The sequence below is a fragment of the Berghia stephanieae genome, chromosome 10, assembly GCF_034508935.2.
Source record: "Berghia stephanieae isolate SIO BIC M18660-M18661 chromosome 10, UCSD_Bste_1.3, whole genome shotgun sequence".
Taxonomy (NCBI): Eukaryota; Metazoa; Mollusca; class Gastropoda; order Nudibranchia; family Aeolidiidae; genus Berghia; species Berghia stephanieae.
The window spans coordinates 7,000,611-7,028,110 of NC_088369.1; the positions used below are offsets into that span (position 1 = coordinate 7,000,611).

The 27,500-nt window shown below is 36.6% G+C and overlaps 2 protein-coding genes across 3 annotated transcripts in view; one reads left to right on the plus strand and one right to left on the minus strand.

Moving 5' to 3' along the window:
* LOC144956150 (uncharacterized) overlaps positions 1-5,448 on the plus strand; it is a 9,528-nt gene extending 4,080 nt beyond the window's left edge. The window contains exons 2-3 of one of the 2 annotated variants that reach the window (XM_078886534.1): positions 819-1,428; positions 3,140-4,629. In XM_078886534.1, the coding sequence (XP_078742660.1) occupies positions 819-1,428; positions 3,140-3,681 (1,152 nt within the window). In that variant the 3' untranslated portion in view covers positions 3,682-4,629. Of the gene's footprint in view, positions 1-77; positions 1,429-3,139 lie in introns of both variants that reach the window. The other variant, XM_078886535.1, reaches the window with a different exon arrangement.
* Positions 5,449-10,939: 5,491 nt separating this feature from the next.
* LOC144956151 (myosin essential light chain, striated adductor muscle-like) overlaps positions 10,940-27,500 on the minus strand; it is a 16,745-nt gene continuing 184 nt past the window's right edge. The window contains exons 1-7 of the mRNA XM_078886536.1: positions 27,499-27,500; positions 24,487-24,514; positions 16,687-16,833; positions 15,219-15,330; positions 13,430-13,485; positions 12,130-12,216; positions 10,940-11,240 (exon numbers count right to left, since the gene is read on the minus strand). The exon at positions 27,499-27,500 is cut by the window's right edge and continues 184 nt beyond it. Of these exons, the coding sequence (XP_078742662.1) occupies positions 11,203-11,240; positions 12,130-12,216; positions 13,430-13,485; positions 15,219-15,330; positions 16,687-16,833; positions 24,487-24,514; positions 27,499-27,500 (470 nt within the window). The 3' untranslated portion in view covers positions 10,940-11,202. The remainder of the gene's footprint in view (positions 11,241-12,129; positions 12,217-13,429; positions 13,486-15,218; positions 15,331-16,686; positions 16,834-24,486; positions 24,515-27,498) is intronic.

Consider the following 27,500-nt stretch of genomic DNA (forward strand, 5'->3'; position numbering starts at 1 on the left):
GAGCCTTGTGTTATATTTGAATATCCATCTTTAAAGCCTAGCGTATTTTGCATCTTTTAAAAAAAATATTATTCCAGATGGGAAGTTCAGTCGGCCATGGAGAATTCACAACAAGATTATCTTCATCATAAACAACAACTACAGCAACAGCAGCAACAACAATAACAACAGCAGCAACGACATCAGAATAATCAATAACAATAACACCATAGACAACAGGAACAAAGAAAACAATAACTAGAAAGGAAATAAACACACCTACACATACAGACGCACGCACACACACACACACACACACACACACACACAGAGAGAATGAGAGAGTGAGAGAGAGAAGGAGGGAGGGAGAAGATATAGAGACAAAGAGTGGCAGAGAGTATAGACAGAGAGGCAGAGAAAGACCAAGAGATACAGAAAGAGAAAGTAAAATAGAAAGAAAGAAAGAACGAGAGAGATGAAGATAGATAGATAGATTGATAGATAGATAGATAGATAGATAGAGAGAGAGAGAGAGAGAGAGATAGAGAGAAAGACAGAGATACATTGAGACATACAGAAAGACACAAAGAGAGACAGAGAGAAACACACACACACACACACACACACACACACACAGAGAGAGAGAGAGAGAGAGAGAGAGAGAGAGAGAAAGAGAGACAGACAGAGACAGAGACACACAAACGCACACACACACACACACAGAGAGAGAGAGAGAGAGAGAGAGAGAGAGAGAGAGAGAGAGAGAGCTAAATAGTTATATTTCTATTATAAACATCTGTCATTTCTATAACATTCCCACCATGGCCATTTACTTCGAGATATCCGAACTCAACATAAACATTAACGCTTACTTGAAATCTGAGAAATATCTCATCATCATCTTCCTGGCGCTGACCGCAATGGTGAACGCAGTATTGTTGTTTAAAACGATCTGTTGCCGTAGATGTGGTATGCCCGACAACCCAGGCACGACCCGGGGGATAACGTGCAGCATTCGCATTTCTCTGGCGCTTGCCGGATTCATTCTTGCATTCTTCACTGACGTAGTAAACGCCCTCCTCATTTTCGAGCAACAAGACAACAATTTGAGCTGCTTGACGACAAGCCTTTCCGGCATCTTCGAAAAAGAGTTCCTTCCTGTTCTCTACGCATGCGGACTGGTTCTCATAACCGCTGACGTCATTTATCAGTCCAAGGTCGACTCAACTTTAAGCACGAGAGGACAAGATAGACAATTCAAACGACCTGTTTGTTTTTCTGTAGCATGCGGAGTTTTTCCTTGGGTGATCTCCCTGTTAATCGTATGTCCCTTGACGTTGAGCAGCGTTGACTGGACTAACAATTGCAGAGTTGAGCAGAGCAAGTTCCACACAGAAGCCAGGATGATCATGTGCAATGTGTTTCCTGCCGTGGTCGTTCTCGTTGCAGGTTTGTTTTTAGACTCCATCTTTATAAATTATAATAAAATAAAATTATGATTATGAACATTTGCATAGCGCATTTTCATGGGTTTACCTTGGTCAATGCGCTTCACGATGTTTCCTTTATTCTCCCAGCAGGCCTATATAGACCCATACATCATATTTCCATTTCAAACAATAACAGACCAGTTGCCTGTTAGATGGCCTTGTTGTATAAACAAGAGACACTCTTGTACAAACACTCTTAAACTATTCACCACTGCCTATAGCCTAGTACTCATTCACACCTGACTCGATAAGGGTTATGAATATAGGGAATGAGATTAGCGGAAGAGTAGTGTCCCTTGATTGGACGTCACCCATAGTCTGTGACGTCACCGGCAGAAAAGTTATTAGAGAGAGAACGTCATGTTTTTTGTGCGCATGCGTCTCTCGTCCTCGCTTCCGGTGAAAGCGGCTTGAGACACTTCAAAACCAAATTGACGTTCTCTCTGTAAGGTGACGTCCAATCAAGGGACGCTACTCTTCCGCTAATCTCATTCCCTATAGCAAAGATATAACATGGAAAAACTTGATCCCTACATTGTGTCCAATTGTACGCATAGGATGGTTTAGAGAAGGGCCTCGATGAAGAAACGACAAATCTGACCCACCGTCTCAGTCTGGTAGGTCCTTTTATATCGAGATGAACCAGATCCAAAAAAGTGGATTTTAAGTTAATAACAAATTCTTAACATGAAATGAAGTGAGGAGGAAAGTGCCAGAAGACAATAGAGAATAACATTTTTTTCGCAGCTATGGGGGCTCGACCCCGTGACCTTACTGGTACGACAACTCCGTCTGGCTGGAGAGAGCGTTGCGATCTGTCAGAGCTATCCACTACTCCAAAAAAAAAAAAAAAAAAAAAGAAAAAGAAAAGAAAAGTGGTATCAAACTGTGTCTGTCTTGAACCCCTCTCGTACTCCCTTGTTACGAGACACTTATACATGACAAAGTACTTTCCGTAAACTTGATTCTGTTTTGTTTACTAAGAATACATGGCTGAAGTTGAACGGATTTGTTGTTTGGAAATGCTATGTTTTACAGTATTAGCACCTTAAATATAGAGTGAAATCCAGGTAAAACAGGTACCCGGCTGTAAAAGGGATTTTGGGTTGGTCCCATCATCACTGTTATACCGATGTTCCATTGTACTTTGAGTACTTAAATAATGATCTGCCGTCTCAAATAAAATGCTGTAAATTGAATTTATTGACACAAATAATATGACACTTGAGATTACTTTCTAGACGTTATTATGAGGGGGAAAAAATACAATTATCACATTGCAAAAACTTAAAAAAATTGTATCTCTTTTCTCTTTAATCTTAAATCTTCTTTTTGGTGTCTTATTCTTCCCGACAAAATATCTTTTGAGATATTGGGCCACAATTTATAATTCTTCTTCTTCTTCTTCTTCTTCTTCTTCTTCTTCTTCTTCTTCTTCTTCTTCTTCTTCTTCTTCTTCTTCTTCTTCTTCTTCATCCTGTGGAAACCTGCAATATTGTCGAGGACCACTCCACAGTTTGTATGTGGGGTTTTACATTAGAAACTTGTTAAAAATCTGCACATAATACTAATAAAAAATATATAGAACTAAAAAGTCACGCTGTGAACTAGCAATCGCGCGAAGGCATGTTGGCAACCGTTTTCTTTAACTCCTATGATCATTATTTCAGGCCTGCTAACAATGACGTGGCGAACCGGAAGTTTTGCGGAATCCGACGCGGATACGAGATATGAATTTCCAATGTACCAAAGTCAAGGTGACATCTACGCTTCTGAAGACATTAGGACACAGCATGGCGGGTCCACGGCTGGGCGAGAGGTGTCTTCATTGAATTTCTCCAACACCGGATATTATTCTAAATACACGGGAACTCCGAGTTCAAGACAAGGTCCGTATACTTTGCCTATCTATGATTTACCAGAGTTGCCAGAGAAATCCAGGGGTAACAGTGAACGATCTGAAGAAAAATCACATCCTCTCCAAACGTACAAGTGCCTTCTTTTCATTTCGTGTGTGATATTCATCGTTTCCGTCGTGCCTTATAATGGTATCTGTCTCTACATAATGGAAAATTACGACCATTTGGAAGGGATCAACGCATTCGTGTACAAGGTTGAAACAAGTCTCTTCATAGCAGTTAACGTTTTAATGTGGCTACAGTTGGTTTATCCAGTCTTACTGCCTCTGCTGTGGGTGTCTGTCTCAGCTTGATTGATTTTGTGCGGATATGACACTCGCTCTCGGATCGGAAGGTCCTGGGTTCGAGCCTCGCTCGGCGCATAGTTGAGTCCTTGGAGAAGGCTCTTTACTCACATTCTCTCACCGTACTCGGGTGTAAAATGAATACCTAGCCGTTAACAGCGTTGTCTCTGTCCGAAAAAGAATGTAATATCGCCTAATAGGCGTCCTGTACCGTCTTAAATGTTCAATGTTGCTGTTGACCAGGGACCCCTTGTAAAGCGCTTTGAGCACGTTTAGTGGATATTGCGCTATATAAAATCTCAAAAAAGCTCAAAAAAAGTTTCTTCATCATAAAAGCAATAACATAATATTCTTACACACTTGACCTGCTTTTTGGGATTCCTCACGTCATCGTGTTCCCAAACGCTGCACGAGCTTGCGATTGCGCATTGAGAACAAAGTTCGAATTCCAAAACGCAAGAGTGTAAGAAATCTTTTATTCTACCCCTCAATCGATTCTGATTTCGTTATCCCTGAATACAAGACATTTTCAAAAATGTATTTAAATGTTACTTTAAAAATAAAAATCTCATCTTATTGATATTCAATTCTTGATAATCTGACTTCATAAATAACTATTGTAAACTTGATATCATTACGCGTTATTATTCATTGGGGGGAGGGCTCTATCTTATTAGAACCAACAAGGTTGAATTATCGACTATGATTACGATTACGGTATTAACAAAGTAAAGGAAACAGGGTTGCCAATTTGGCAGATTTTCTGCCAAATGTCCTTTTTTTTTTGGCAGAATTTTAAGTTGTCTGGCAGAGTAAAATCGGTTTGGCAGTTTGGCAGATATTTGGCAGATTTTATTTTCCGAGGGCTAGGGATGAATGTATAGGTCTACTCCACGTTTTCCATGGCAATTTTTATGTATTAGTGATTTTTTTTAAACTTGGGAAATGAAAAAAAAATTTATGACATCGGCCTTGAGAATTTTTTGTTTAACAAAACTGATGAGTTTTTAAAGGGGGTACTATAAATAGTACGGTTTGGCAGATTTTTTGTGGTATTTGGCAGATTTTTGAAATCCAGTTGGCAGAATGCCTGAAATTAATCTGGCAACCCTGATAGGAAAATCGTCACATTCGTTACGATACAACCAACATTTTTCTTATTCAAATTTCTCTTGTACATCATGAAACTTAAAGAAAATGAACAGTGTGTTGTAGAGCATGTTTTGCTACAGAAATTATTTACCGCAGAAACTTTCTGCTATTGTGTTTGAGTGATAAAAAACATATTTTTGTGTTAGTTAGGTATGAAGTTTTGGGGAAAGTGGCTGGTAAGGAGAGAGTTAATGGGATATTTTATTGTTGTTGTCAGCCAGAGACCCTTTGTAAAGCTCATTGAGCACGTTTAGTGTATATCGCGCTATATAAAAGCTCTATAACCTGTAAATACCAGTAAGTAGACATTGACTTCCGTCGATGTGCAAATATATGCAGGTCTGATAGCCGTACGCAATTATGGGCCCGATTTAACATTGTTGTAATGTAAAATATTTTGGTGTTGGTTTGAGAGTATTTCCAATATAACATAAGCCCATAACAATTAGGGTTGTCAGACCTGCAAATAAGTATACGTCGGCTTCCATTCATTATGAGTTAGATAGCTTTTTAGTTTTTTGCTTTTTTGTTTTTGGTTTTATTCGCCGTTGTTGTTATTGTTTTTGTTGTTGTGGTGTTTAAAGTAATTAAATGAATAAATACAATACTTTTATATTATGTAAATGTACTGCCTTTCCATATATTTTTTTTGTTACTCATTAACCCACGGTCTTATTTAACAGAAGGTTAATATAATATTAATATTCTTATAAATAACGATAATTGTTGAATTGTAAGCTTCAATTTATTAGACGAAGACAGATACTGTGGATGTTTCGGGTTTCCCCTTTATCAACAAAACATGATGAATAAAACACAAAGGACGAATGAGATATGTTCACACATATCCCATTCGTCCTTAGGGTTTAATCGTAACGTATTGTATCGTATCGTATCGTTTAAGAGCGAATAGGTTCTAAAAAAAAACTTTAAATGCTCTGTGTAACTTTTATGTATATATATAATTTATCAATTATATTAATATTATTCAATGTCAATTAATTGATAATATTGAGAATTTGATATCTAATACATAAATAAGTGTCATATTCAGTATAGGGAATGAGATTAGCGAAGAGTAGCGTCCCTTGATTGGAAGTCACGAGCAGAAAAGTTATTAGAGAGAAAACGTCATGTTGGTTGTGCGGCATAAGACACTTCACCGAAAGAGAGACACATGCGCAAAACCATTTTGACGTTCTCTCTGTAAGGTGACGTCAAATCAAGGGACGCTAATCTTCCACTAATCTCATTCCCTATAATTAACTCTATTTATATTCATTTGGCATGTCCAATTGTATATTCGAGAGTTTCAAACAATTGTTATACAAAATACAATAATATCCAATGTCATGTTACATTATTCGTTAAAATCAAATAGGTATATTGTTGGTAAGATCTTTATCAATGGCATTCTTAAAATAAAATTATTAATTGAATAAGAATTTTTTTTTGTGTCTCAAACTTTAAATTATTCCAAATTGTCAGTCCTTTGAATTAGATAATTTTTACTAATAGACGAATTACATCTTTCAACAAATATCTTAAACTTATCTCCCTTAGTGTTTGTAACATGCTAATAGTTTTTTTAAAAAATCATGATAATCTATATTGTAAGAACCATGCACGACTCTATATCACCTCTTAATCTACGATATTTTAGTGAAGGCAAATTTAGATACTTTAATCTTTCTAAATAGGATAGATTCATTTATTCATCGTGTTTTGTTGAAAAGGGGGAAACCTGAAAGGTCCGAAGTATATATGTCTTCGTCTAATAAATCGAAGCTTACAATTCAACAAGTATCGTTATTTTTTCCCCTTCTAGCTTCAAGCAACAACCTTTTCATTATGCTTATAATAAGGCAAGAGCTCTATCATAAAATTATTACTGCCTACTGCCACCCTTAGTGATCACATTTTTTTAAAGAATGCTATTGAAGAGCATTTTAGTCGCAATCAATTGAAGCGCATGTTTAAAATTAAAAACTCATTAGTTATGGCATGCTTAGATGTTAAAGATGACAAAGAATATGCGATTCTTTCATCTCTTTGTATTTATTAAACGAGTTATTTTTATCGTGCCCAATAACACAACGAGCTTACGATTATGTGTTATTGCACGATAAAAATATAACGAGTTTAATAAATACAAAGAGATGAAAGAATTCGTTTATTCCACCCCTCCAAGTAAGATTATTAGATATTTTGTGACCAAATGGTTTGGTATTAAAAATGATATCTTTGTCTCTATTAAAATTCTGGTCAGATATAAAGTATTTTATCTGATCGGCTAGTGATGCTATACGCAAACATATACTTATGTTGTAGTCAATTATAATGATATATTCTATTCAAATTTACAAATTTGTTTTCTTAAATTTTCTTAGATATGAAAAAAGGCCTTCAGAGCCATTGGGCCCATGGAGTGAGGAGTTTATCCTGGTTTCTATAGCGTGAAACGGACAATAACAATTGGCTGCTATCCTTTGGATAGGAAGCTAGTCTATCGCAAAGTACTTTCCGCCGAATCTAAAAAAACTCAGCTGCCCATTCATTGCTGGGTGGACAGGAAGGGGGGGGGGGTCAGAAAAGAATCTCAACTGCACCCGGAATCGACCTTGGTCAATTTGCGTGTGAAGGAGTGCTCTATAAACTGAGCTCTCGGGACCCCCTCTTAGATATGAGATAAGATTTATTTTTGCGGTTTTGTATGTAGTCTTGTGTTATGACACTCGCCTTCGGACCGGAGGGTCCTGGATTCGACTATCTCTCTGTGAGACGCATTGTTGATTCATTGGAAAAGAATCTTTACTCACAATCTCTCGCTGCTCTCATGTGTAAAAAATGAGTACCTGAACATTAACAGCGTTTTCTATGTTGGAAAAAAAAATATTATATCGCCCAACAGGCCTCATGTCTCGTTCTACAGATTACGTGTTGCTGTTGGTCAGCATGTCTCGTTCTACATATTACGTGTTGCTGCTGGTCAGGGACCCTTTGTAAAGCGCTTTGACCACGTTTAGTGGATATTACGCTTTATAAATGCTCAAGGTAACCCCCCCCCCAAAAAAAAACAACAAACAAACAAAAAACAAAACAAAAAAAAACAAACAAAACAAAACAAACAAACCGAAATCGGTAACATTGATCTCGTGGAAAGACTTCGTAAATTTTGCCTTTTGGGCCCTCAGATCATTATCCCTGGTACATGCAGCTTGGGAGCCCTGGAAGGCAGTCAATCTAGGAGGGAGACAACTCTAATTTCAAAATCGGGCAAATGGAGCTCGTTAGTATTGGAATACAATCGTCTAAGGGATGGAAACCCCGAAAGAAAAGGATCCCTAGTTCATCACTGCCTTGTGGGTAGGTCTTGGTTGACCAAAGGCTAAGGAAGCAGATCATAACAGAAAAGCAGATCGGAGACGGAGCCGCTCGGCCAAAAGGCTAATAAATTAGCCCTGGCAGGCATAACTGCCGAACTCGAAAACTGGAACGACACGCAATCACACCCACAAACTTCTTCTTCTAAATTCAGCTTATCCCGCATTTTGCAGGGTTGCCATAATGAATGCCACATCTCCATATATCTCGGTTCAGCGCATCATCCTCCTCCAGGCCCAGTTCTTTCATATCATCCTTTACCGTATCCCACCATCTAGTCTTTGGGCGTCTCTTTTTTTCTCTTTCCCGCTGTTTGTAAGTCCAATACATTCCTTCCCACGTACTCCCCCTCTCGTATCTTTACATGTCCGAGCCATTTCATGATGTCAAAATTGAATGAAACACAAAATGGTGCAAAAACCGTGGATTCTCGCCGGACGGGTGTAGTGCCGGGCCGTGATGGTCCGCCCAAGCGATCTGGTAGTGGTACCTTGCCCTCTTTTTGGCGAACCAGGAGAAGGATCAGATCATTATAATTTTATACATCAGTCACAAGGATCTTCTTCTTGAAGTACCAAGTTTGTGCCAGACATCGGTGATCATGGTACGCCATTCATCTATCTGATCAGATAACCTCAGAAAACTAATATTACTCTTTTCTTTCTTTGTCACCCAGCTGTTCAAACTATTCAAATATGCTTTTTCTCGGTCTACCTTTACACTTTTTACCTTCTATCTTTCCTGTGAGAGCAAGATGTTCAATACATTTATGTCGATTTAGGTGCCCTAAAAATTGCATTTGTCTTTTTCTTATTGTACGAATTAGTAACCTTTTAGTTTCAGCTTGCTCTAATACTTCTTCATTAGTTTTCCTGTCCGTCCATGAGATTCTTAACATCCTTCTAAGAAACCACATCTCTGCCACTTCCAGTTTCTTTCTCATATCTTCTGTAATTGTCCAAATTTCACAGCCTTATAATAATATTGACCGTACATAAGCCTTCAATACCATAAGTTTTGTTGTCATTGAGATATTTTGGATAAAAACTGTAAATGTTAACATTTTGTTTGGAGTTCAAGTCAAGAAAAAGAATTGTGGAGACCATGATCACCAACGGTTGTCGGCAGGTTCTGCGGTCCTTATGGTCTTGTGGTATGTCAATCGCCTTCGGACTCGTAGGTCCCTGGTTCGAGTTCCACTTTGGATGGTGCAAAATTGTGTCGTTTGGTAAAAAAAAGGGTCCATAACTTACATTCTCTCACCACGCTCAGTTATAGAATGGGCTTGATTTAACGTTGTTGTAGTGGACAGTGTGGTTTGAGAGTATTTCCATTACAACAATGAGCCAACGTTTATATATATGCAGGTCTGACATCCGAACCCACTTATTATGGGCCTAGTTTAACTTCGTTGTAATGGACAATATTTTGGGTCATTTTCTGAGATTTCCATTACAACAATGAGCCCATAAGGAATTGGGTTATCAGACCTGTAAATAAGTGCACGCCGCAATGAGCCCATAACAGGACGAGAAATTAAGGGTAGTTTAGAGCTCAACATCCCACGGTTTCTGGAACTGTCTTTTTTTTCATCCGGGGTGGGGGGGGGGGGGGGGGTGGCACTCTTCAATCGACTGATTCATTCTAGCATTGTCTTCAATCATTCATTAAATATTATGCAACATTCTCACTTCAACGATATCTTTTTTTTTTAAATTATTTTTAATTGTCTACTATAATTTATCTTGAGTATGATTTTAATCATATTTGGTACCTCCTCCCCCCCCCCTCCCCTCCCCTCCTATCCTCCGATGTGTCCTTATTTGCAAGTCTGGTGATCGAACACAGTTCTGATCTGTTTTTAAGCATTGTCGTAAAACTATTTTGCATTGGTTTGAGAGTACTTTCATTTCAACAATGAGCACAAAACAACCTGGGTTATCGTACTTGCAACAAATTTGTGCCCCCCCCCCCCACCCTCCCCCTCGAAATAAAATATGGCGCCCAAGAACCTTGAAGCTAACTAGCTAATAAAAATCAGAAAAATCACTTGGGTTTTGTTTTGTTTTTTCAAAATTTTATTTCACCCAAAACACACGGTCAAAGGTTGCATAGAGAGGCATTCTAGGTCAAGGTGATAGAGACCCGTATGATCAAGCAGTATCCCAGTTCATGAAAACAAGATGGTGTAAACAGTCACATAGCAATGACAGAGATCTTGTGTATATCGTTACCCTGTGACGTCATTTATTATTGTTGTTACTATTGTTATTATATTATTAGTATCATAATGCATCATATATGACCTTCAAATCCGCATGTTCATGGAGAAACACATGTTGTTTTTTTTTAAAATAATAAAAGATGTGAAAAATAAATAAATTTATTCTCACATCGTAAAGAGTTATTGTTGATTTTATAACATAAAGGGGGGAAGTCGGCCGCGCAAGGAATAATTCACTGTCTTGGTTTCAAAAGCCCAATTCAAAGAGAAACAACCGCAGAAACTTTACTCGTATTCGTGTATCGTTTACTGATTATCTCCCTTGAATAAACTTATAAGAGAAACTAACTGCCTTTTTCGCTTACTCTCCCTTTAGTATAAACGATGAGACCAAAAAATGACATTCACTGTACATATAACAAATACATACAGAGGGAAGAATAAACATCACATTTTTTCACTGTCAAACACCCGCTTCAAATCGCAGCTACCTTATTTTCCTTTAAAAAAAAAAAAATAAACAACTACGAAACTCAATTTCTTTCGATTTAATCTAGCATCACCAAGGATCCGAGAAACTCAAACCGATACAACGAGCAGTGAAAAACAAGGTTGTTTATGCATTTTAATGATTTTAAGTCTGACCTGTAAATAAATAAATAAGATAAGTACATTTTTCTTCGGGGGAATTGTTAAGAGGTGAAAGGTCGGGGAACAGCAAGGCAACAGATGACGTGATTTTTGTTCTCTTGATAAAAGTGTCACTGAGTCTATTCGAACGGTCCCTTCAACACTTTCTGGATGAAATCTATGTGGAAAAGAATTTTAAAAAGAAACAAATGAATGACTTGGTAAAACATACCGTAAAGTTTGTTTAAAATAAATAAAATTCGACGCACTGATTTTGGTTTTGAAAGTATTTTGGTCAACTCGTACAATTAAAGAGACTGAAAATCATACGAAAAAGATAAACAAAGGGATGCAACTCATATAAAAGTTCTGCAGTTGCCAGTCGTAACTAAGTTACCTCTCTTATTTGAGTGGAAGAGGAATTCTATGAATTATTTGGTGGCAAAATTAATATAAAAATAGGTTTCAATGATAAAAGAGTAATTTAAAAAAAATCTATACTAGCAATTGAATAAGTTTGAGAATATTAATCACATTAACAACCTTTCAATCAAGACAAACAGCAACTGAGATTATTGTTCAAGTCAAATAGAAGTTGCTACCAGAATCGAACTCATGTCATCCTGGTGTATGTGGAATACCTTTTCCATCAGGCCACCACAGAGCAGTGGATTTGGGTTGCTGGACCTGTTAGATCTAGAGGAAAGTATTTTACTATGGACTAGTGTCCTATCTAGAGGGTAGCAACGATTTATATTGTCCGTTTAACGCTATAAAAACCATGATAGATAAACTCCGGCTCTGTGAACATCATGGCTAATAAGGACTAGTTTTATTGGTGGTTTGCGTTTGAGTAACACACTCACCCGTTCTGTCAGCCAGATGTGTCATACTCATTTTACACCAGAGTACGGTGAGAGAATATGAGTAAATATCCTATTCTAAGGACTCAACTATGCGCCGAGCGAGGCTCGCGACTAAGGACCTTCTGATCCGAAAGCGAGTGCCATACCACAAGACCACATAAACGCACTTCATTCATTCGTTCTATAGATGAAAACTCTCACCTTCGAATTTGATGTTACCCTCCAAGTCTTCCCTGGTGTCTGTGGCCTTGATGAGGTCATCTACATCACCGTCGGTCAACTTCTCACCTAGAGAGGTCAAATGTGAAACATTATAAGCAAACTTGTGTAATGTAAAAAAAAATATTATACCCTTCCGCCACAACATCATAAGATATCGCCGCCTAGGCATTCCACGAAGGAATATAGATTACTCATCAAACAAGATGTCTGATGTCAACAGGAATCACCCAAGCCGTCCAAAGTGAGCAAATTGGGGGTTAATAGTCTTGCCCAAGGAAAAAAACGAAAGTGCCTGAAGCAGGGCTCGAACCCCCGGGATCTTCCGGGTCGCAGTGCAATGCCTTAACCACTCAGCCACTTCGCCTCCACCCCCCACCCCCCACTCCCAAGCAAACTTGTAATAAAAGAAAAATGTAGGGATAATCTGACTATAGAACCAAACCTTTAAGCTTGTGAAAGCATCTAGCCTACCGAAAAGGCTAAATCTTCATGACAACTTGGAGGTTTGTATATACTCTTCCTCCCCGGTTCAACACTCAATTCCTCCACTCGTGATAAATGAAATACTTATACTTGTATATAATAACACTTGAGCTTCTATATAGCGCAATGTCCACTAAACCAAGAAAATCATATTTGAATGGTTTGAACAGCTGGGTGAAAAGAAAGAGAAGAGTAATATTAATTTTTTTGAGGTTATCAGATCAGAGAGATGAATGGCGTACCATGATCACCGATGTCTGGCACAGACTTGGTACTTGAAGAAGAAGAAGAAGAAGAAGAAGAAGAAGAAGAAGAAGAAGAAGAAGAAGAAGAAGAAGAAGAAGAAGAAGAAGAAGAAGAAGAAGAAAAAGAAGAAGAAGAAGAAGATCCACTAAACGTGCTCAAAGCGCTTTACAAAGGGTCCTGACCAACAGCAATAACGTAACGTGTAGAACGAGGCATGGCGCATACTAGACGATAATATTACAATTTGTTTTCCGACAGAGACAACGCTGTTAACGGTCAAGTAAACATTTTACACCCGAGTACGGTGTGAGAATGTGAGTAAAGAACGTGAAGAAGAGTGCCATACCACTAGAATACATAGCCGCATGAACATTTATTATTATTCCAAACCTAATCTTGGAAAACCTTATCATTACTGAGTAAAATCATAACCATTGAATAACCATAATGTTTTGAACCCGATGAATAAAAAATTGCGTTATCAGACCTGGAAATAAGTATACGTTGCTAAACAGTTTTTTAAATTTATTTCACATGTCATGTGACTTACCCAAGCAGGTCAATACGTGTCTGACTTCAGCGGCAGAGATGAAGCCCTGGCCTTCTCTGTGATGGGGGAGGAAACAATAGGGAATAGGAATCATCATACAAATTAAATAGTAACTTTATTCAAAAACTGATGGTATAGATAGAACACCGATGACGCCACTCTGGTCTTTGTAGTTGTTTATTTTTTTTTTATTTTTTTTTTTATTTTTTTTTTTTGTTTTTTGTTTGCCATACATGTTTATGAGTACTTCTCACTAAACTGTATTAACCAGACTATAAACGTTCAAGGCTACATATAGTTTTGTGTGTTGGTGGTCGTTACACTTCCGGATGGCAATGTTGTGAGTTTTTTTAGCAAAGCGCACACTATCTATATTTTGATGGTCGGCATATCAAAAATCTGAAGTCTTGATTTTCACAATCAAAAACTCTGAAGTCTATATACGAGTTTTGCGCATCATGTTTTATTTAATTTTGGACGAATCAGACCTCTGATTTTATCAGAGACTTCAGAGGTTTGATTTGCCGACCATCGATTTATGACTTATCGTTTTAACTTTAAATCCAATAATTATTGACACATGGTTCACCCCGACGCATTGGCAGTTTATTTAATGCTTCCAAATGTCATATTATGTTCTATGTCTTTTTCACAACAGTGATGCGCAAGGAAGATATTTCGTAACAGATCCCATCTGCGCTCTATATTGAATGAAAAATCCCCTCAAAACAAATGATTGATAGATAATGTTCATTTATCTATTCATTTTCTTCTTCTTCTTCTTCTTCTTCTTCTTCTTCTTCTTCTTCTTCTTCTTCTTCTTCTTCTTCTTCTTCTTCTTCTTCTTCTTCTTCTTCTTCTTCTTCTTCTTCTTCTCTTCTTCTTCTTCTTCTTCTTCTTCTTCTTCTTCTCTTCTTCTTCTTCTTCTTCTTCTTCTTCTTCTTCTTCTCTTCTTCTTCATCTTCTTCTTTCTTCTTTCTTCTTTCTTCTTCTTCTTCTTCTTCTTCTTCTCCTCTCCTCTCCTTCTTCTTCTTCTCTCTCTCTTCTCTTCTTCTTCTCTCTTCTTCTTCTTCTTCTTCTTCTTCTTCTTTTTCTTCTTCTTCTTCTTCTTCTTCTTCTTCTTCTTCTTCTTCTTCTCTTCTCTTCTTCCTCCTCCTTCTCTCTCCTCTCCTTCTTCTTCTCTTCTTCTTCTTCTTCTTCTTCTTCTTCTTCTTCTTCTTCTTCTTCTTCTTTCTTCTTCTTCTTCTTCTTCTTCTTCTTTCTTCTTCTTCTTCTTCTTCTTCTTTCTTCTTCTTCTTCTCTCCTCTTTTCTCTCTTCTTCTTTTTCATTTTTTCTTTTCTCCTCCTCCTCCTCCTCCTCCTCCTCCTCCTCCTGAAATGGGGATCGAACCTCAGACCTTTTCCCCACACACATTTTCAGATCTACCACTAGTGTCTGCTCTCAAGCTTTTCGCGTCTATTTCAATTTTTCATTTTCATATTTTTTCAATAACAACAACGGAACAACAACAACAAAAAACAAAAAACAAAAACAAAAACAACCCCGAACAAAAACAAAACGAAAAAGAACCAGTCCTCCCCACAAAATAACCCAAAAACTACACAAAACAAAACACACCAAAACAAGAACAAACAAAAAATAAATAAAAACGAAACAAAACAAAACAACAACTAAAAAACAAAACAAAACAAAATAAACTAGCTTATTTTAATCACAAAGGAACATCCGACTACCATCTTCCATGACTATTATGGATGACTTTGCTGTCATAATTTATCATTTCCGTACCTGTCGAATGTTTTGAAGGCCTCGAGGAAGTCGGCGAAGGTACCAGTGTCTTTCTCCTTGGCGACCTCGGAGTAGATAGGGAGGAACTCTTCCAATTTGTAGGCCTTCTCTCCTACAGTAGCAATGAATCAACGTAAAGGAAAATAATAATATGGTTAATTTTAAGTCCCAACTTCAACGATTGACTGATTAATTAATTGACGGATTGATTGATGGATGAATTTTTAACTGATTGATAGGATTATTGACTGATTGATTGGATTATTGACTGATTGATTGAATTATTGACTGATTGATTGAATTATTGACTGATTGATTGAATTATTGACTGATTGATTGAATTATTGACTGATTGATTGGATTATTGACTGATTGATTGAGATATTGACTGATTGATTGGATTATTGACTGATTGATTGGATTATTGACTGATTGATTGGATTATTGACTGATTGATTGGATTATTGACTGATTGATTGAGATATTGACTGATTCATTGGATTATCGACTGATTGATTGGATTATTGACTGATTGATTGAGATATTGACTGATTGATTGGAGTATCGACTGATTGATTGAGATATTGACCGATTGATTGGATTATTGACTAATTGATTGAATTATTGACTGATTGATTGATTGATCAACGGATCTATCGACAAAGATGAAAAGCATGATGGCAAAGATTGCAGAGTCAGGACACTCAAAAAACATTCTATAAAAGCTAAAAATGTTTTTGTTTGAAACTTGAAGGAAAAAGTAAAGATAAGTACTGAACTGTAAGCTTCAATTTATTGAACGAAGACAGATACTGAGGACGTTTCGGGTTTCCCCTTTACCAACAAAACACGATGAATAAAAACTCAGGACGAATGAGGGAAACGTACACATAATCTGTCTTCGTTTAATAAATCGGAGCTTACATTTCAATAGTTATCGTTATTTTTTTGTCTATAAAAACTGATACAAACTTTCGTCTATGATTTGTAGAAACTCTGTTGTTATTTAACAAAATAAATGATTAATCATAAGAATATCCTTAATAAATAGATGATAAAAAGAAATCAATGGGAACGCATGAAATAATAATATAGTATTTGTGTCGATAACAACCATCTTTGATTGTCAAAAAAACTTTACACTTTTCTTTACAAATCTATTAATATATTGATTGATTTAATTTTTTTTGACTGGCTGATTGATTGATTGAATCATTGACTGATTGATTGATTGATTGATTGAATCATTGACTGATTGAAACATTGACTGATTGATTGATTGATTGATTGATTGATTGAATCATTGACTGATTGACTGATTGGTTGATTGAATCATTGACTAATTGAATCATTGACTGATTGATTGCTTGATTGATTGAATCATTGATTGATTGGTTGATTGAATCATTGACTGATTGATCAATTGATCGGTCCATTCTATCGATTAATCCATTATAACACTACTGACCCATCTTATCGGTGCCTCCGTGCTTGCCGATGGTCTCAAGGGTTGGGTTCATACCCAAGCAGTACAACATGTGACCAGTCTTGAAAGCATCGACCTCTCCGTCACGGCCGTCCCAGAAATCGTACAGCTCAAATACATCACGGATCTCTGTGGGGTGGAAAACACGAGATACATATAACATAATAATGTGTCATTAAAAAATAATTGAGCTTTTACATAGCGCAATATCAACTGAACGTGCTCAAAACGCTTTACAAGGGGTCCCTGGCTAACAGCAACACTTAACATGTAAGACGTGACATGACGCCTGTTAGACGATATTGTAATTTTTTTCGGACCGAGACAACGCGTAAACGGCTAGGTATTCGTTTTAAACAAACAGACAAACAGCGGAACAATACAAAATGTAGAAATAAAATGAAACCTTTATGGGTCAAGAAAACGGTCAATAGTCAATAATAGACCGCTACAGATAGAATGCGCTTGGCCAAGGAGTTCACAACATTGCCATCCGGAAGTATAACGGACCAACACACAAAACTATGTGTAACCATGAACTTTTATAGTCTGGTTAATACAGTTTAGTGAGAACAACTCACAAACGCGGATGGCAAAAAACAATAACAAAGACCTGAGTGACGTCATCTTCGAACTATCTATATCTGAGTGTTTTCAGTTACAAATCGCGGCAACACACCTCCAGTGATGCACAACTTTCATTTTGAGTTTTAATTGCCGTGTAGCCCGTCTTCCGTTGTATCTGTGTCACCAAGAAAGATGGCGGATGCTCAATCATTGAAAGAAAGAATCGCGTGTGTTGTGTATGCAAGTACTCTCTTCAAATTAAAAAAAAAGATGTCATCACTATCCCTATTGATAGAACGAAGTTGACGTCACTCAGGTCTTTGTTACTGTTTTTTTTTGCCATCCGCGTTTATGAGTAATACTCACTGAACTGTATTAACCAGACTATAAAAGTTCATGGTTAAACATGGTTTTGTGTGTTGGCCCGTTATACTTCCGGATGGCTATGTTGTGAGTGTCTTAGCCTAGCGCATACTATCTATTGACTTCCTTTATGGCGAACTATGTAATGTAAATGGGGGTGCTCGAAGCTCGAAGCTCGAAGAAATAAATAAAAATGTGGAATTGAATACTAGCTTCAATTTAATATACGAAAACAGATACAATGGACGTTTCGAGTTTCCCCTTTATCAACAACACAGGGCGAACAACGCAACTATCACATTATCTCATTCGTCTGTAGTGTTTCCTTAATCTTGTTTTGTTGATAAAGGGGAAACCCGAAACGTCCATTTTATCTGTTTTCGTTTATTAAATTGAAGCTTACATTCAATTTCACATGTTTATTTATGGCAAAATAGACAGTTACAGGGCTACCTGAAGCAGACTTGCGACTTGCATTTACAATTTAACTACACAAACGACTTTGTATACAAACTACGCCGTGTTGATTCATTCAAAGCAGCATGCACACAAACATATCGGCTTAGTCCTTCTATTTCTTTAACTAGCAACAGTATAGAATGCACAGAGTTATATTTAAAAATTGTACAGCTCAGTAGGATGAGAGAATGTGAGTAAAAGAGCCTTTCCAAGGACTCAACTATGCACCGCTCAGAGTGGAATTCGAACCCTGGACCTTCCGGTCCGAAGGCGGGTGTCATACCTCAGGACCACAGAACCGCAAAGAAATATATCTGATATATCTTATACAATCTTTTAACTCTGTGAAGATTCGATAAGGTTAAGAAAATGGTGAAATCACTATTTCGTTTTACAGAGGCATGCAGTGAGAAACAAACAGTAGGCTAGTTCACATGCTTTTAGAACATTGGGCATACATGCTTAAAAATAGTTTTAATCCCTATCCTCCCCCCTCTCTCTCTTTTCGTTACTTCTTTTCTTTTCTTTTTCTTTTTTTTCTCCCCTCTCCTCTAGACTTGTCATTTTCTTCTCTAAAGTCTCCGCCCTACTCTCGTACATAAGCTCACTCCAGTTACTTTTCACCCCTCTGACTCTCACTTTATCTGCCATTTTGTCTCTCTCACCCCCCCCCCCCCCATCCCCCGCCACCCCAGCCTTCTATTTTTCCTACGCTGTGAAACTCATTCATCTAATAACACTAAATCAAATCAATGGCAAATTAAGGAATTAAGGAGCAGGAACCGGTGTTAGATAAAAAAAAAACCCACTGAACAACTGTGTAGGAAAGATGCCAGACAAAGCAAGAAAGAAAAATACAAAGTCGACTGTTTTTTTGGGAAGGTATTTTTTCTTGTATTTTTCTTTCTCGCTTAGTCTGGCACCTTTCATACACACTTGTTCAGTTTTTTTTTATCAAATTAATGGCATCGCTTACGTATCTAAGTTCTTATTGAAACCTGCCTATTGCACTTTGGCTTAGTTAACTCACTCAACCCTAACACCGACTGTATCCGTAGTTAACCCGGGTTACTTTTATCCCATGTCTATTTATTACATTTTTCTGAGACAAATTATAGGTGTAGTATCAAAGCTAATGTATTTAATTTTTTACATGTTAATTGTAGGTAAATCAAAATATCTATGCATATGCTCATTTTAACACAGTATTTTCCATTTTTGAAAAGTAGCAAAAATCTCTAGGATTGAGTGAGTTGATATAATATTATGTCGTCAGCATGAATGCAGCCTTTAATTAACCCGTTCATTTTGTCTGAGCAGACATAGATACATCATTGAAGACTGCCTACGTACCTAATTATCAATAATTAATTTGTCGTGGTTACTAGGGAAACTAGAACAGAACAGAAAGCATTCTTTTACTCCATCTACCTGCGGAAAGGGGGTTCACTGAGCCAGCCTGACGATGCCAAGACGCTCTGGTATCTATTGTAAGGTATGTGGGCGTCTAGTTTTTTGGCTCATGTCCAGCAGCTCACTCAATGTGTGTAGTTAGAAAGGGGTGGGGTAGTACTGCCGGTTCTTTATAGAACACAGTATGTGCTTTTTGGTTAACATGCAAATACTGGGTTTTTTTTTTTTAAACAACGGCAGTGTAGATCCCAAAAGCACAGAGGAAGAGAAGTCTAACGAAAGAGTGAAAATGGAGAGGCTTCGTATGGGAACAATACAGACAGACAATGGACGTTTCGGGTACAAACCCTTCGTCAGCACAACAATACACACATTAACGTGGAAAACAAATAAAATAATGTGTGTATTGTTGTGATGACGAAGGGTTTGTACCCGAAACGTCCGTTGTCTGTCTGTATTGTTCCCATACGAAGCCTCTCCATTTTCACTGTTTCTTTACACTTTTCACCATCACAGCCCCTACCGTTTTCTACTTTTCAAAGGAAGAGAAGAGAACTTACGCCACATGAGAGGGGGCCAGTAATGATCCCGGGTGCTTTCGATGTCCCAACTTTTAAAAACCATTTGTCCAGTCCCACCGGCAATGGTAGTTTTAACTGGGTCTGCTAGATATGACGAAAGTACTTCGCGATAGACTTGCGTCCGACGTGTACATATATGCAGGTCTGACATCCGAACCCACTTATGGGCCTAGTTTAACATTGTTGTAATGGATGATATACTCTGCGTTATTTTTTTGAGATTTCCATTACAAGAACGAGCCCATAAGGAATTGGGTTATCAGACCTGCAAATGAGTGCACATCCTATCTACTGACAATTTGATTTCTCGCTATAAAGCAGTTCTTATATCAAAATTATATAAGAATGCAAAACAATGTTTAATTAATAATTAATTAAGCTCATACTAGTATTGAGAAGGGGGGGGGGGAATTCCATAATGACAATTATGATAAGCATTGCTGATGTTATAAGTCTCTATATCATACAAAATTTAAATTCTACACATTCTGTTAGGAAATGCTAATTAATTACAGAGATTTTAAATAGGGAATGAGATTAGCGGAAGAGTAGTGTCCCTTGCTTGGACGTCACCCATAGTCTATGACGTCACCGGCGGAAAAGTTATTAGAGAGAGAACGTCATGTCGGAAACCAAATGAAAGACTTTTCATAGTTCCCATAATGAATGAGATTATTGGGGAAAAAGTCCTCTTTTAAAACAACATTGAATTTGTCTTGAATTTGTTTACCTCCCATAAAAATGATCATAAATGGGACACCTTCAATAACAAGACTCAAATCGAGAAGACCTTTCCATCTACAAAAATGGCAGACTTCAGTGTGGAGGAAAACTGGAGAGAAATGTGGAACAGGGAAACACCAAGAGGAGGAAACATCATAAAAGATCCAACTAAAAAAGTGCCTGCATTCCACAACGCCAGGAAATACTGGGTTTCTTCAAATCGCCTCTTAACTGGACATGGCAGAACTGCATCAAATATGTGCAGATGGAAACTTAGGAACAATGATACCTGCCGGAAATGTCCGGCAGCCCCAGAGACCAGCGATCACATCGTCCTCCACTGTCCAGTAACTAAATTTGAAGGCCGCTATGAAACCGTCCTTAGGGCGGAGGACGACTTTCGAAGCTGGGTTGACGAAATGAATTTGGAGGTGTAGACATACGCTCCTACTACTTCTACCTCGTGGAAACTGAGGACAATCTAGTATGATACTGTACTATGAAACAAACAAGTATTAAATATTTAGGCCAGAAAACTAATCCTTCAAATAACGATCCATTAAAATGGCCCTCATCTTATCAAAAAACGATCAACCCTGGGACTTCCACGAATCCCAGATTTGAGATTATTTTTTTACAAGAAGAGGGTCGTTTAAAATCGATCAATAATTGAAGGACCAATTTCTGGCCAACATTTCAAACAATATTTGCTCTTTTTTCTGAGCACGCAGTATTATTTCTCGTTAAAAAAAAAAACCCATCTTACTAATGGTAAGTAGCCTATAATGGTGTAGCTTTTTCTTTAAAACTTGTGATTAATAACTAAAACTAGAATTATCACGCAAAACGCTTTGAGTGATGAAGATTAAAAGCATTCATTCAAATTGTTTCTTACCTGGCAAAACATTAAAGAAAATCTTCACAGTTCATATGTTATAAGAAACTCATTTCTTTTTTAGGGTTATCCTCTACACTACGATTTCTAAGCCTAATAATATTTCGAAGTTAACTAAAGCATTGCGAGAAATAATATTAGAAATACAAATTCTGTCTGTACCGAGAAATAGCTTATAAAGACTAAAAATAATATTATTCTCTACATTAAAATAAGTATGCAGACTTTGCTAGCGGATGCATGCAAAAATATAAATGAATAAATAAATAAATAAATAAATAAATAAATAAATAGATAAAATTATAATCCATTAATAAATTAATAAAAGTAAGCGAAATCTACTGGCCATTCAGACGTTATTGTAATCCGCATATTCTAACTCTGATACAAATTGGGTAAAGAAATATTATCGGAATATTTATAGTATTCTCACCTCTTACTACGATGTTGTTTTCCTCAGCAAATTCACTTCACTGCATCGTCAGGGCAAAATTTTGTCCCGATGATGCAATGAAGTGAACCAGCTGCGAAAACAACAATATTGTAGACAAAGTAAGAAATGGAATTATATGATAATTCAGGCACCTAAAATAGTCCACCAGCACTCTAAATATTCGCGCACATCAAAATCTCACAAACTACAGGAATAAACATCTAATATGTTTCCCGAGACCGAGAAGTCGGGAATAACTATCAATGTTTTGTCCATATATTTCTATTATGAGTATGGAATCTAATGCAGTGGAATCCGTATAAAGCCAACACTTTTAAAGTCAAGTTCTGCTTAAATTCAACACCTCTTGTTGGTCCGAAATTTTCTGTTATGCGTTCCATTGATAATGGATAAAGTCAACTTCTGCTTAAAGTCAACCTATCTTTCTTGTCCGTCCGGTGGTGTTGGCTTTAGCAGGATTCCACTGTAGTAATGCAAAATTGAATTTGAAAAATAAAAGGATTAACGATTTATTGTCAGACAGAACAGAAAGAAAACTGCACAAGAAAAGTGTTCCAAATACAATTCATATTTTATGAGAGAATGAATTAATCATCTTATATCTTCTTCATTGTTTTGTCTGGCACTGCATCCCTCATCGCTTTTCAAATTTGTATCTTTTTCTGTAGCGAAAGCTTTCCAATTTTTCACGCTATAAAATGATTCACTCGTTTTGTTACTGGTTGCATTTTCAGAGGTTAAACAAACTAGAGAAAAGTGGACGTCCAAATATTCTGGATGAAATAGAAACGATGTCCGTACTGATCCCGCACTGAATAATATCCTAAAACTGATTAGTTCATGATAATATAAACACCACCATGTCACGTGATACACAACTGACCAATGATAAATAAGCACACTTCACACGTGATTTGCAAATATTATAATAATATTATTATTTCCTTCTGTACAAGGGGAATCCTGTTTTAATCCAGTGTGGAGGATCAAGCGAATTTTTAATTAAAAAAAAAAAAGAACGATTGGGAACAAAAATTGAATAGAACAGAGGAAAGAAAAAAAACGAAACAACAGCAGTTGACTCTGAATAGGATTCAATAGTCTAATGTCACGTCCGCCCAGCAACGATCAGCTCGGTTCTAAACAAAGAAAATCGGTACTTTTTATTCTTCATGCTGGCTAGAATTTTTTCACACGTCATGTGATCAGAAGGTATAACAGTCAAAATATGATCAGATTTATAATGTTGTTCTCCTCTGGATACACTTTTATGCTCGTCGGAGAAGTATTTCATAAGGGAGTTTGCCATTGTTCCGATAGTTTAGAACCGGTAACTAAGTTGCATCATTACGAGGGAAGTGACGTCACGGCTGTTGAAGCCTATTTTCAAATTGTTATATTTATATACGTTTCACTTAATTTTGATTTTTTAAAATCTTAAGTTATCGCCTGTTGATTATTTTGATTGTATAAAAATATTTGTGTCACTAATTATTGGTTTGTTAATTTGTGAGCAACCGCCACAAAACAGTATTTTTGTCGGCGTGAACAAGATACTTAAAATACAATTTTAAATTTAACATTTACAAATTGAGTTTAGATAAATTATGAATTTATTGAAAAGGGGCGAGTTTTGTAAATTAAACTTCAAAGAATGTAAATTTATTTATATCCCTCATCATCATTTTGACTAAATATTTAATTTCTATTTGGTTCATTACGTCATGGTACCAGGTCGCAATTTGACATTGACTTAAGCAGAGTCAACTGTATATATATATATATATATATATATATATATATATATATATATATATATATATATATATATATATATATATATATATACGTGAAATGGGTATGGTCGACGTGCACATATTAGCAGGTCTGATAACCGAAAGCAAATATGGGCTTGATTTAACATTGTTGTTATGGACAAATATTTTGCGTTGGTTTTAGAATAATATTTCCATTATACCAATGAGCCCAAAACAATTTAGGTTATCAGACCTGCAAATAAGTGCGCGTCGTACGGTGGTTTTACGAAAGAACAAACAAATAATATACACATACATAATATTTACGTACACAAGGGAGGTTACACAGGTACCGGGCAAAGAAGAGGGAGTTAAAAACACTGCAAACAACATGGGAGGCGATGGTGGTGGTGGTGGTGGTGGTAGTAGTGGTTGTGGTGAAAGGAGAGGTGGTATATTTTTATGGTTGAATAAAAGGGAGGTCGGGTTTGGTTTTTTTTTCCCAAGGCAACCACACGATGGAGTGACGTATGCACAAATCGGTGGGAGGTGGAAGGAACAGCAGCTCACCTTCGATCTCGTCTCTGGACAAGTCAGTCTGAGGAATAAGAAATTGCAGAGAAATAAACACAAAAAGTCCAAGTGATACTAGGCTGCTAGAAGCTGTGGACTGTAACAAGTTAAACAAAAATGAATATAACAGCTTCAAAAAAAGAACAAAAATGCCCAACACGGAACGTTTTGGGCTCAAATTCCTTCTTCAGCCAAAAAACAAACCTCCCCTCCCCCCCCCCCCAAAAAAACAAAAAAAAAAAAAAACAAAAAAAAAAAAAAAAAAAACAACCCCCCCCAAAAAAAAAAAAAAAACCCAATAAAGACATAAATACATTACAAAATTCCAGATAGACGACAGAGAAACTTTGTAGGTCCTCTCTGTTGTAGAAACATCTTGGAAAAACGTAATGTATTTGTCTTTATTGAATATGACATGCTTTGTAAGAGATAAAAATTTGGTTCCATATATGGTGTTATGTTGGAGTAAAGAGATTATTTTGAAGCGCTTGGTTTTATTATGGAAATTTAAATTTAATTTACTCATCAATTCAATCATTCATTCATGTTTTCATTTGATTGGCTACGACGTGCACTTATTTGTAGGTTTGATAACCCGATTCCTTATGGGCCCATTGTTGTAATGGAAATATTTTTTTTTTAAATGACGCAATGTATTGTGCATTACAACAATCTTAAACTAGGCCCATAAATATGTTCGGATGTCAGACCTGCATATATGTACACCTCGGTTGGCTCGTTTTTGATGTCTTGATAAAGAAAGTGTTATGTATTGTGTGAAAAAATGTGTTGAGATTCTGACTTATTCTGACTCGGTAGATGACTATGCAATTTATTTTCAGCTTGCACGTGTTACCACAGTCAATAAGCTTATGCAATGCTTTATCAAACTCTTTTACAGTTTCTCACATGGGAATTAATGTCCCATTTGTACAGACTACTTAGACTTATAGGCGCCCTTTCCTAATATTATTTGTACAAAATTTCAGTTCATCACTGCTTTTGATCAGGCACTATCTACATCATATCTTCATCCTCCTCCTCCTCCTCCTCCTCCTCCTCCTCCTCCTCCTCCTCCTCCTCCTCCTCCTCCTCCTCCTCCTCTCCCTCCTCCTCCTCCTCCTCCTCCTCGATCACGTACATGTTCCATTTCCTTGACGATAATCGCGCCTTTCAGAAAGAGAGGATCCGTCACGAGCAACTCGGCATTCAAAGGGACTGATGAGACATGAAGTCAGATTAGAGTAAATTCGAACCCCGCTTTGAAAAGGTTAACACAAAGTCCCTGATTAAATCACAACATTATTCACAGAAGCATTTACACTTGATGTTACGTAAGAACCACACTCCTGACATAAATAATATCAAGGAAGTTTCCGTACTTTCAAATTAAGAAATTAAGGAGTAGCAGAGCAGGCACTAGTGTAAGATAAAAAAAACTTGAACAAGTGTGTATGAAAGGTACCCAGACAAAGCAAGAAAGAAAAATACATGAAAAATAAATGGGATGTTTTTTTTTCTTGTAATTTTCTTTCTTTTTTATCTGGCACCTTTCATAGTACACACTTGTTCAGTTCTTTTTCCAAATTTTGAAACACGGCCAATGATATTTAAAGAAATCACATCGCAGTGAAAAAAAAACAAAAAAAAAAAAAAAAAAAACAACCCCCCCCCCCCCCCCCCCCCCCAAATATCAACAATAAATGTGTAGGACTATCTAAATGTAAAGGAAAACACATTTTTCACTCCTTGAAAAAAATCATATTTTGCGTTGGTCAAAGACTGAGAGTTCTTCCATTCAAATATGTGACCAATCGTCTCAAAACGGTATTATGTCGGGATGAACCATATACTAAAAAGTCAAATTAAAGCTAAACTGATCAAAAATTGAAATTATTGCTATTTAGCATTCTAAGACACGATATTCATTCTCATCTATAAATTATACAAACTTATTGCAAGTCTGGTATTTCTGGCCATAAATTTAATTTACAGCATCTTATTCATTCCGACATAATACCGTTTTGAGACGAAGGGTCACGTTTAAAGAAATCACATCGCAGTAAAAAGAAAAAAAAAGAAAAAAGAAAAAACCCCAATAAATATCCACAATAAATGTGAAGGACGAAATGTAAAGGGCAACACATTAATTTTTCACTCCTTGAAAAATATCTTATTTTTCGTTGGTCAAAGACTGAGAGTTCTTCCATTTAAAGATTGAGACCATAAAATATTATAATTTTTAGACATGTAATCGCTAGTATTCGATATTGTCCAAGAGTGTCTCGTATTTCACATTGAATCGTCTTCTTATCAATAAATCACCAAAATTATCAGGCTTACACAATTGAAAAGTTATAGAACAATTCGAAAAAAATACCAGTAATTCGATGGTGGACATTTAACCCTCTCCTTACCACCTGCATCAAAATTGTCACATTTGTTACGACACAACATACATGTTTTCTTATTCAGATTCATTTGGTACATCACAATGATCTTTGTTTAATTAATAAGAACATAAAGTTGTTTTGTAGAGAGAGATTGTTTGAGTTTTAAAAATCAATTTTTCTGCTGGGTAACCCTGCCATTTTGGGGAAAATACTGAAAATGGTCGGCAAGGAAAGAGTTAATAAAACGGACAATTACCAAACTTCGGAGGAAAAGAATTCTCAAATATCTATTTTGAAATATAGATTATATTATTCCAAATATTGAGTAGTTATACTACTACCCTCGATATTTGTAACTAAACAACGATAATAAATAAAAATTGGTATGATGATAATCAAATAAATATCCAATACTTACAACCAATAATACACAATGCTAAACTGTCAAGAACATGAGGAGGAATCACCAAAATCCACATCTATCTTAATCTATATAAAACTAAAATTCATATTTTTTTTAGAATATCAAATAATTAGATATTGGTAATCAATCAATGAGAATGTATTAACAAAAAGTAGCACCATAAAATAATAATTGTTATTATCAAATACTCACAG